Source organism: Camelus ferus, chromosome 9 (genome assembly GCF_009834535.1).
Source record: "Camelus ferus isolate YT-003-E chromosome 9, BCGSAC_Cfer_1.0, whole genome shotgun sequence".
Taxonomy (NCBI): Eukaryota; Metazoa; Chordata; class Mammalia; order Artiodactyla; family Camelidae; genus Camelus; species Camelus ferus.
The window spans coordinates 49,118,811-49,130,846 of record NC_045704.1 but is presented as its reverse complement, the minus strand read 5'-3'; the positions used below and the strand labels follow the sequence as shown (position 1 = coordinate 49,130,846).

At 42.2% G+C, this 12,036-nt stretch overlaps 1 protein-coding gene across 5 annotated transcripts in view; it reads right to left on the bottom strand.

Moving 5' to 3' along the window:
* PDPR (pyruvate dehydrogenase phosphatase regulatory subunit) overlaps nucleotides 1–12,036 on the bottom strand; it is a 39,623-nt gene that overhangs the window by 6,655 nt on the left and 20,932 nt on the right. For all 5 annotated transcript variants that reach the window (XR_004322509.1, XM_032486725.1, XM_032486726.1 and 2 more), the window contains 7 exons: nucleotides 11,190–11,314; nucleotides 9,211–9,366; nucleotides 8,883–9,016; nucleotides 8,183–8,331; nucleotides 7,590–7,702; nucleotides 6,460–6,554; nucleotides 4,816–4,905 (listed from right to left, as the gene is read on the bottom strand). Coding sequence is in view for 4 of the 5 variants with exons in the window: in XM_032486725.1 (XP_032342616.1) it covers nucleotides 4,816–4,905; nucleotides 6,460–6,554; nucleotides 7,590–7,702; nucleotides 8,183–8,331; nucleotides 8,883–9,016; nucleotides 9,211–9,366; nucleotides 11,190–11,314 (862 nt within the window). In the remaining variant the exon portion in view is untranslated. The remainder of the gene's footprint in view (nucleotides 1–4,815; nucleotides 4,906–6,459; nucleotides 6,555–7,589; nucleotides 7,703–8,182; nucleotides 8,332–8,882; nucleotides 9,017–9,210; nucleotides 9,367–11,189; nucleotides 11,315–12,036) is intronic.

Genomic DNA, 12,036 nt, shown 5'->3' with positions numbered 1-12,036 from the left:
GAGAAATGAGACAGACTCTTTATCATCTCACTTAAAAAAAAACAAAAAAACAACCAAAAACCCAAAATAGCAACCAAACTCATAGAAAGAGATGAGATTTGTGGTTACCAGTGGGTAAAGGGGTGAGGGTTGGAAGGTGGTGGTCAAACTTCCAGTTACAAGGTAAGTACTAGGGATGTGATGTTCAACATGATGACAACAGTTGACAATGCTGTGTGATACATATGAAAAAGTTCTGAGAGTTCTTTTCTTTTTATTATATCTGTATGAGAAGATGGCAGAGTAGTAGGTTCATGAGCTCGCCTCTCGTGACAAAAACCACAACCAACTGCTGAGCAGCCATCAAGAAAAAAGACTGGAACCTAGTAAAAAAGATCATCTTCAACTGAAAACAGAAGTTGGGAACCACAGTGGGAAGGTGGGAGGGGCGTGTTCGCGATATAATCGGGCCCTATACCCCCCAGGTGGGCGACCCACAAGCTGAAGAATAATTGGGTCACAGAGGCCCTTCCACAGGAGTGAGAGTTCTGAGCCCCACGTCAGGCTCCCCAGCCCCAGGTTCTGGCATTGGGAGGAGCAGGAGACCCCAGGACATCTGGTTTTTAAGGCCTGTGGGGCTAACTCCAGGAGCCCCACGGGACTGGGGGAGACAAAGGCTTCATTCTCCTGGGAAGCATGCATGGGATCTCACATGGGCCGGGTCCAGGGGCAGAGACAGTGATTTCATACAAACCTGGGCAGGCCTGCTTGCTCGTTTTGGAAGGTCTCTTGGGGACATAGGGGACTGCTGCGGTTCACCCAGGGAGCATAAAAGCTGATGGCAGACATTCCAGGAGTGTTTATCTACATGAGCTTTCCTGAATACTGACATCTTGATTGGATTGTTATCACCAAGACCTAGCCCCACCCAACAGTCTGTAGGCTTAAGGGCTGGAAAGCCTCAGGCCAAACCACATACTGGGTGGGAACACAGCCCCACCCATCAGCAGACTTCCTGAGCCACAAATGCCTCTAGACTTAGCCCTACCCACCAGAGGTCCAAGACCAAGCTTCACCCAGCAGTGGGCAGGCACCAGCTCCTCCTGCCTGGAAACCTGCATAAGCCTCTAGTCCAGCCCCATCCACCAGGGGCAAATACTAGAAATAAGAAAACAATCCCAAAGCCTGTGGAAGGAATCCACAAACACAGGCCAGATTCTACACTGGGACCAGCTGGACGCTGGCCCTTGGGTGACAAGAGAGGCGTGCACTGCTGGGACGCATAGGACATCTCCCACAGAGGGCCACTGCTCCAAGGTCAAGAAACGTTAAGTAACCTACCTAAAAATACAAATAGACAGACAATATGAGGCGGCAAAGGAATATCTTGCAGGCCAAGGCACAAGATACAACCCCAGAAGAAGAAATAAGTGATGAGGAGATAGACAATTTATCTGAGAAAGAGTTTAAAATAACGATGGCAAAGACATTCAGAGAACTTGAGGAGCAGAGATGGACAGAGCGAAGTTTTTAGCAGAGTTGGAAAATACAAAGAATACCCAAATAGAGGTGAAGAATAAAGTTACTGAAATTATTGTATCTATATGAGATGATGGATGCTAACTAAACTTACTGTGGTAATCATTTCACAGTCTATGTACTTCAGTCCATTATGCTGTTCCTTAATCTTATATACAATGACGTATGTAAATTGTATCTCAGTAAAACTGAGAAAAAACAAAACCAAAAATCAGCTTCACTGGTGTTTCAGTTCTTTATCCTGGCAATGTATTTTGCTCCATAAACCAGCAGAACAGGCAATCAACTTGCCAGACCACGGTGGTCAAGATGACTTTAGATGTGGAGAAGGGAATCCATGCTGCTGGGTACAAGACACAGCCTGTGGCATGTGTGTGAGGGAAAGACTGGAAATTGCATAGGTGGGTGGAGACCAATGGAGACTGACAGGGAAAAGAGTAAGAAAGCACCAGCAGCTCGGGTGGGTTCCATGTCTCAAGCTGAATACTCCATTCTTGAGTTAAGAGGGAGACAGAAGAGGAAAGATTTTGGGGGGAGGGTACAGTTCAGTGGTAGTGTGTACCGAGCAAGCATGAGGTCCTGGGTTCAATCCCCAGTACCTCCATTAAAAAGAAATCAGAAGATAACTTAGTTAATATAGACCTAATTACCTCCCCCTCCAAAAACAAAACAAGCAAAAAAGAGGAAAGATTTAAAGCAGTGACTGACTAGTCTTGGGCTAGATAAAAACAGCAAAGGGAAAAGTGGGTCCCCACCATTTACTCATTTTGTTACTAAATGCCAGGGAGTTAGCAAAACAATCTGCCGTCAGCCACCATGTTTTGGGAGACATCTCACAGAAACAAGTACAAGGTTCCTGAGGACAAAAGCCAGCTTAAAAAGAACTCAAGCATACACATTACCTCTTGGACTCATGGAAAACAAGAATGAGATCAGCCCAGGAAAACCAGGTAGAAAACACACCTTCTCCATCACCATAGGTTTGGCTGATTAATGATCCCGGTACTGGGTGGTAACACCTGAATGACCATATGGCACTAAACAATCCATCCCTTGTCTGTACAGGCAAAACATATCAGCTACATGTGTATTAACTCTTTTCAAATAATAATTCCTTCAACTTAACACTGCTATAATATCTCTTGAGTGTGGAAAAGCAGATGAAATTTCATGGGCTGATAATGATAAACCCATGCTTCATTGAATAATCAGAAGGGAACCTAAAACCACGAGTAATATGACTAATGTTAAGAACAGGATGAGGATTCTGAACATCACTGCTGCTTGTCACAACTGAACAAGAGAAAGAAAACTAGGAATAAAAATTGTTAAGAAGAAAAGTATTTTAAAATGTTCTGCTTCATGAATGTGTAAGTATAGTATAAAGATTTATTTCATCCCATTTATACCTCTCCTTTAAAATAAACCATAGTTTACAATTGGTAGATCTGTCTATATATAAATATATATTAAAGTAAAAGATATATATCTAAAAATCACCTTAAGAATTGTTAAGATGACAAACTATCACTATTTGTATATTATAAGAATGAACCCTGGAAATTCCAGAGAATCAAAAAACAAGTATAAACAAAAAGATAGTTTAGGAAGGAAATACATTAAAGCATTAATAGATAGACAAAAATAGCTTTTTAAAGTCATAATCAACTTAGAAGATACCAGAATAAAGATACCCTTCCCATTCACAATAGCAGCACTACCAAAATATTATTCATATAAATTTAAGAATGTGTAACATCTACATGAAGAAAACTTCATGAAGGTCACCAAAAAAACTCCAAATAAAAAAAGGCAGACTGGTGCTAAGATTGAACACATGTAAGAATGTCAGTTCTCCCCAATTTACAAAAGTAACAATCCAAAAAATTTAGGGTGTTTTTGTTTTAACTAGATGATTATACAAGTTTACAAGGGAAAATAAGGAAATAGAAATTGTTCTTCAGAGTTTTCCAATAAGGGAAGATAAGCATTACTAAATACTAAGCCCACAAATAGCAATACCATGAACTATAAAAAGCATCAGAAGAAAAGTGGAAAAATTTTATAACCCTGGAATGGGGAAGCCCTTTCTATGTATCAAACTCTAGAAGCCACCAGAAAAAAAGATTAATCAATTCACCTACATTGAAAAGTAAAATCTGCAAACATTTTCCATAATAAAAAGTAAAAATTTAAAAACCCTTCTGCATGGCAAAAAATCACACCAAATCATGACAAATGATATACTGGGGAAAAAAATTAGAACAAGCAAGGACTTTGATTCAGAGAATGCCTAGAAATTGGGAAAAATACCAATACTTCAGTACAAAAATGGACAAAGGATATGGCCAGAACATTCATGCAACATTTAGTAAGCATTTACTAAGCTCCAAGTACTTCTCTAAGTACTGGGGATACAGAAGTTAAAACAGACAAAAGTCCCTGCCTTCAGGGAACCTACACTTAAACGGGTTATCTTGATAAACAAAATAAAGAAAACATGTATTTTATGAGACATGCACCACGGAGAAAAAACAGGGAAGGGGGAACTGTAACTTGAAATAACATCTTGTCAAGACGGTGAGGTGTGGGCAGACATGTGTGGGCCCTGCAGACGGGCTTTTACTGGGAGTGAGATGAGTTTTGAAGAGTAGCTCGATCTCACTCATCAGGGAAATTAAAATTGCACTGCCCAACTATTTTGCACCCATCAGCCCAAAGTTTGACAACTCTGTGTAGTTTGTACAGCAATAAGGAAAGACATTCTTGTACCCTGCAGAATTTTTTATAATAGCAAAGAACTAGAAACACCATACATGTCTGCCAGTACTGCACTGGTAAAATATGATTCAACTATATAATGGAATGCTATATATCACGTTCATTAAAAAATACAGAAAAAAAGAAAAAGGAAGCTCTTTCTCTTTAGGTATGGGCAGGGAAAGATCTCTAAGATAAACTGCTGAGTAAAAAAATCAAGATGAAGAACAGCAGCAGGCTTCCATTTGTGTTTCTAAAAAGGGGGTTAAGAGTATGTCTGAACTTGCTTCCATATGCACAAAAATCTCTGACATGACATAAACTAACAATTATACCACTGGTGGTGGTTGATGGGAACTGGTCAGGTGGCACTGAATACTTATAGATTTTTATTTTTAAACCTTGTAAATGTATTACCTATACAAAAGCTTAGCTAAAAATGTTACGATCTCTTTAATGCAGCCTACCTCAATGACCAAGGCCCAGCCAGACATGGCGCTGTACCCCTGCCAGGACCCTTCCTCCCGTGGTTCTCACCTCTATGGGGATATAAAGCATAAATCCTGGCTCTCCTGTGTGAGTCATGCTCATCACCCGGATCCCATTTGCATAGCCCACGCTCATCTCCTGTGGAAACAAAGGGAGAAGGTCATTGTGGAAACTCCTCAGGGGAGGTGGGCCCCTCCACATATGTTAGAGGAATGAATGCCTGAGGTAAACCCCTCTCATTAGCTCTGCACCCTGTTTCACCCTAAAGGAAACAGATGTGAATGAAAGAACTTCAAGTCAGTCTGTTTCATCAGAAATGTTGGGTGTTGGGGTCATCAGAAATGGAGCACAGCCCTTCCAATGTCTCTTCTCTTCTTATGAACAGCCCCAGTTCAGGAGTGCCAGCCAAGCTGCTGGTGGGAAGTGGAGGCAAAGTCTGTCACAAGCACAAAATAGTTCTTTTTGCAAAGTCCTGCTAAAGTTTTCTTTTAGTCAGGGGCACTGGAAGCAGTGAAGACCAGGCAAGTATCTTCTCTGGTGGACTTGGCAGACAAGTCATTGGGTGCCTGCCCCACAGAAGATGCCTGATGTCATGCAACACAGTTCACCTGCTAACCTAGGGGCAGAGACTGGGTTTCTAATGTTCAAACTTGTTTCCAGCAGCTCAGTTATTGAACAGGGGCCTCTGACTCAATCACTGCTCCTATAATGGGAAGTGGTAAGTCCCAGAAGGCCCTTAAGCAAACTATTTCTATGGGGAGCCGACACAGCGTGGTATTGTTGTAGGCACGTGTGTGGGTCACTTCTTCAAGCAGCAAAGAAAGTGCTGTGACAGGGTCTGCTGTCAGCTCTAAGAGTTTTCTGTTGCCTTCACTGTGCCATGGAGAAGAAGGAAAGCTGTAAAGTCACTTAGGAGGTGGATCCCAACTTTGGCTTGAACTTCAAAGAGCCTCCCACTGGTAACCATCCCGAAGCTGCTTGTTACAGGTTGCCAAAACATCTGTCTGCTTGGACCTCTCTAATCAGCCACTTCCTTGAGAGTATTCAGTTATCATTTCTTCTTTTCAATTTGTTTCACTGAGATCTACTTGCCAAGTACAAGAAAGAAAATTATGTAAACTGTTCAGGGATTCAACTAAACCATTTCTAAACTCAAGATGCCACATACTCAGAAGTTACTCTGTGTGGAAAAGAAGAGACACTGCATGGAGGGAAGGGACTGGACCTTGACTGGCATTTTTTGGCATCAGTGTCCTAATACTGTAACTTAAAAATTTAAACCACTGCTATAGAAAGCAATAAATATAGAATTGATATTCAGAGAAGTTAAGTCCACTTCAAAGATACCTTTTTAAAAAAAGTTTTTTAAATTATTTTTTTGCTGGGGGGAGGTAATCAGGTTTATTTATTTTTAATGGAGGTACTGGGGATTGAACCCTTGAACTCATGCACACTAGGCATGCTCTCTACCACTGAGCTATACCCTCTCCCATTAAGATACCTTAATGTTTGTTAAGTAAGGAGGCCATAAAGATTGAAAAATAAATGGATTTATTCAGTCATTTTGTTTGCTTAATAAAAGTCAGAACACGCTTTGTGGGTGTTAATGCCATAGTCAGAACATGTAATTGCCATCTCTATAAAAGAAATATTCCCTGCCCATTTAAACACTAGAACTTTACGAGTACCCACCTTGCAAAACAGACTTGGGAAGTGGTCTGGAGTCATAGGTGCATAGGACAACTCGGATAGCACATCCACAGCTCGAGGACCAATCAGATTGAGGGCTAAATAGAAAAGAACAAGAGATGTCTGACCGCTCTAGGTGAACAGCTGAACCAGTGGGAAAGGTCTGTTCTGGACTTGCTTGTGTCCCTTTGCTTAGGCAGTCCTAGGATGGACCCTGATTCTGGCAAATACACTTCAGACAGGCTACATGTAGCTACTGACTGCTGGCATAAGAGCCTAGCTAGTGTGTTTCCTCTTCCTGGGGACACAGGAAGACAAAACTCCACAGCCTCCTATGCAGCTACGTTGGGATCATGAGGCCAGAGCTGGCCATAAACCTGCACAAAGCCCGTTCCCCTCCCTTCCCAGTGTGCCTATATGATGGAAAAAGCCCCAAACCCAAACCAGTACCAGGAGAGCCCTGAGAGCTGCCTACCCAACCTGGATTGTCACATCTGGGAGAGCAGCTGGGCCAATTACACATCAACCACTCTCAAATGAACTAAAAAACAAGCCTTGTTTCAATAAGTGTCTATAGTCTTCCAATCTGGTAGCAAGAAGGTAATTATATTTGCTACCATGATGAACTAGGCTGAGGACCTGGTGGAGGTGAGGGGAAGGAGTCTGATTAGTGGGAGGAGGGAGGGTTAAACCTGGAATGGGATGGCAGAAGAGGAGGGGCCGCTCCCTGCTAGGACTGCTTAGGAAGAGAGAATCAGGAAATTTAAGTTATCCTTAAAAATTATTTACTCATTAAAGAAAAAACTAAGGGGAAATTTTAAAGAAAATAATATGCAGGTAATATAAAAATACTTTAAAAGTGAGTTATTCATTCAACAAATATTTGCACTCCTACATGCTGTAGGGGACAGCAATGAATAAACCACAAACTGAAGCACTAACTCATTCCACGCTTCACTTATAAAAACGTGGGGAAGCATCAGAGATCAATTCTATCACCAGAAGCCTCTCCCAGGCTTCTAACACTCATTTTTGAATGTCAGATATAAAGAAGGCAAATGGAGAAGATAAATCTGGGTCAACTTGGACCAGCTGGCCTTTTCTCGCTAGCTGACCCCAGAGGGCTGCCTTACCGGTATATTTCCAGGTGACGTCCTCCAGAATCAGGTTGCTGTCTTCCGGCATGTATTTCTTAAGCCAGGCCCAACAGTGGACCTGCTGGTCAGTTGGAGAAATCATGAAGAAACTGAAAGTGAGACCCAAAAGTAATCAAAACCAGGCAGCAGAAAAATGATCAGGAAGCACTAAGTTCTCAGCTAGTTTCAGGGCAATGAGTAGAATCCTAGCAAAGGATCTCTTACCTTTTAGGGAAGGTCAACAGCATATACTTTGAGGATGTATCACATAATAATAAAACAGAAGATTCTAGCTTCCTGTTAGTCCCAAGAAATTCTACAGATCTACGTGAGATAAGGCATCTTCCCCCAGGAGGGTAACTAGTTTTTCCACACTGAGTTTTACATAATCTGGTGGGTTTCTTTTTTTTTTCTTCTTGTGATTTTGAGTGTGCTGGGCTACTGATGAACTGGCCATGAGTTAATGGCATTTTTTTTCCCCTTCAGTGTAATTAGTTTCCTGGAAACTCGCGGAGTGCTGGCGCTGCCCCAGCTGCGAGGGTGGAGTGCGGAGGGAGCAGCGCGCGGAGAGAGCAGCGCGCATGGCTCACCTGCGCTTGCTCAGTCGAGCTATGCTGCAGTCGTTCTCGTACCCGCCGCCCTGGTTGAGCATGCCCGTATGCACGATGTGGCCCACGGGCACATCCAGGTCATTGGAGAAGAGGTACTGTAGGACTTCCAGTGCCTGATCCCCAGTGGACTGCAGGGTTAGGGAATGAAGCAGGGAGAACGAATGTAAGAACCTCTGGCTCCATAACTCAGCCTGACCACTGCGTAAGGCCATTTGCTGAGAAAATGCAATTAGCTGGTACGATAATATTTGCAGATTTACTCTGCTGCAAGAAGCTCTAGAGAAAGCTAGCTATTGATTCTAATGATAAATGGGCCTCTGCAAGCAGATAAAAACCCCAGAAACAAAGCTAAAAATTTGGAAAAATGTTATAATGAAGGTGAAACACTAAAATATACAAGAGTTCTTACAGAATCAGTTTTGAAGAGATGGATGAAAAATGAGAGGCATTCAATAAATATGCAATTTCCAAATCTGTTGTTTTGGTTCCCAAATACTTTTTTTTTAAACTTTTTTTTTAATTGAGTTATCATCATTTTACAATGTTGTGTCAAATTCCAGTGTAGAGCACAACTTTTCAGTTACACATGAACATACATATATTCATTGTCACTTTTTTTTTTTCACTGTGAGCTACCACAAGATCTTCCCTGTGCTATACAGTATAACCAAATACTTACTGTTATTTCAAATTTTGTGAAAGAGGACATGTCAATGACACACACGGCCTCCTTACAACACTTGACTTCAGATTCCACAATCTCAAACCAGTCTGGCTTATAGAAAGTCTTGCTCTGCTCCAACGCCAGGAGGTCTGCAGGACAGAAAAAAACGAAAGGAAGACAGAAAAGGAGGGGATTTATACTGGGGTGTCTCCTTGCATAGTACAATATAGTAGGTTTTTATTATTTATTCTCCCAGGAACACAGTCTACCTATATACAGTTAAGAACAACTTTTATTATTCTCAGGACCAAAACAAAACAAAAATGAGAATGTGCCTTCTTACCCTTGTCTGGTGGCACAAAGTACTTTGGCCTCTCAAATCCATGTTTCTCCATCCACCTGGCTCCTTGTGCATCCAGCCGGTCATAGAGAGGAGACGTGCGTAGCTGCCTCCCGGTCTGGAAGTCCCAACGGGGAACCTTCAGGTCATACAGCAGAGCTAGAAGATAAGAGCAGTCTCTGAAAGCACAGAGCTGAGCACCCAATATCCACAAGACTCTGCTCCTATTCAAAACAGCATGCTTTCCAGGCTGCTGTGGCCTAATTTGCCAAACAGTACCATAAAGTAGGCATGCTCTAGAAGAAAGGATCACACTGCAAGAGCTGGCATTGCTCCTCCATAGAGTTATACAGCTGTGAGTCATTAACGACCCTAGGTCTTGGTTCATAATTACTGTTCCAAATTAGTAGGCAGAAAACAGTGGGAGAAATGTCACGGTTCTAAACCTTGCTGAGCTCCCAGCAGAGACGAAGGTTATATATCTATGTGGGACACAGGTCGTTACAAAATGTGAAAAAATGGCACTTGATTCCTTCCAGTGCCTGTGTGGTTGGAGCCTCAGACCTGTTACACATGTTTCCTAATATTTAACCATTTCTGAAGTGAAAGGGCACACAGCCTACCTTGACGTGGTGGCTCTGAAATCTGACAGGTTATGCAGTACTGTCCCAGTGACATTATTCACATAAAGCTAGGGTCAGAATTCCTTTCTCCTACTGTCCAATCTGCAATAGCAGAAAGTGAAGATATCCAGAAAGACTATGATCTCTAGTCCCTTCCAGAGAGAACACCCGACTTCACACCATGCCAAACAAGAGGCATGTCTGTGTGGGGCGAGGCTGGGAGACGAAGGCAGGCATGTTGGAGTCCTTGTACTGTCACACCCCACTCTGAGGCTTTAGGTTCTATTCTCCCCTTCCTCATTTTCTACCATGCCTGCAACTTCCATATTTTGAGAATCTGAGGAGGCCACCAAAAGTGCCATATCATCAAGAAGCAGCTCAAGCTCAATTGCTATTTGCACAGGTTCCAAAGTAACTACAGATGGAGAAACCTAGACTTGTAATAGTTCAACACTGTAACCAAAATATTTGCTAAAAATAAGGAACCGTAGCAATTACATATATTGCTACCAGGTCCTTTAACTCCCATGAATGTGAATTCTCTGCTAGAGGCCAAAAGTGAGCACACAGGTGTGAAAGGTCATCCAGAGGCCTCACTACGAATGGAACTTCCAGCTACTAAACCAACAGTCCATCCTTAAACAAGAATGGTGGTCACCGCCAATGTAGAAACTTGTCCTGAGCATAAATATGCCCAAAATATTTAGATATGTTTTGGCAAGTCTGAGAATAGTTCTTCAGTACAGGAAAATGAAATCACAATCTGATTTGGTTCAGTTCTTGAGGGCTCATTAGAAAATAAAGCCAAGACAAGATAGACTAAGAAGTTAAAGGAATCCAGTCCTTCAAAGTCAGAGGGAAGCAAAAACAAGGAGAAAGAGAGTAGGGATGATTTGTATTTACATGTGAAGCAGTTTCCTATCTTGCTAGCATATGACGGGTCAATGACGGAAGTCACTTGAAGAATCCTGAAGCTTTGAGACTAACTTGGCAAATTCCCTGCCTTGGAAAGGAACATGATCCCAAACACCAAGTAGGGAGTGAGAGCATTCACTCTGACACAGCAGAGCGGATGGGAGGCAAAGGTGGGCATATACAAGCTGCAGTAAGGACGTGGCAGTAACTGCCACCTGTATGTCCAGCTCCTCTTTCCTGGTCCGCAAGGTAAATAAGGTACAATACACTAAAGAAATGTTCCATATCAACCATGTGGGCATAATGCCCACAACACTGGCCTGAAACCACTAAACATCAGAAGCCCAACTTAAAGCAATTACTAAAGAACTGAGGCAGCATTTGGTCCTGTGGGTGACAGAATAGGCCTGCAGTGAGGTGCGGCGGGCACAAAGCTTCACTTACGCATGACTTCCATGACCCGGTGGCGCAGAAAGGTGCGGCTGCTCTGGAGGGCTCCAAAACGCTTCAAGTCCAGTTCCCAGATGTTTTCTGAGGGATAGCCATGCACCATCCATTCAGCGAGGTACCTGTGTGGATGGGGGGAGTTGCTGGGCCTCTCAGCACCGTGACTCACTCAGTGCTGTGCTAGGAATCAAGCACCAACAGAACCAAAAGACCAGATCTTGTCACAGACTAGGTGAGCAATTCTGTGTAATTTCCTCAACTTCTGGGAGAAACAAATTGGACTCATTTATTGCTCTTGCAAGACCACTGTGGAGACTTCAGCTCTAATGATAAGATTCCCTAGAAAGTATTTAAGAGATAAGCCACAACTCTGCAGAAACAAAACTAAAATATACATACAAATGTACTCTAATTTACACAGCCAATGGGCTTTTTTCTATAGTCGCTTCAGGAGGTTACACGGTTATGTGGCTGTATCTCCTTTGCTCCAGACGTTTTTGGTAACTTCTATTCTGTAACTGTTTTCAGAACAATTCTACAAAAAAATACTTGTTCATTATAATTTCAAAAAATTTTTAAATTGTGGTAAAATATACGCAGCATAAAAATTTTCCATCTTTATTATTTTCAAATGTATAGTTCAGTGGTATAAATACTTTCACATTGTCTATAACCATCAACACAAACCATCTTCAAAATTCTTTTCACCTTCCAAAACCAAAATTCTGTATTCATTAAGCAGTACTCCCATCCTCCCTGGCCTAGTCCCTGGCAACAACCATTCTACATCAGTCTCTATGAATTGGACTATTCTAAGGATTCATATAAGGGGATGTTACACAGT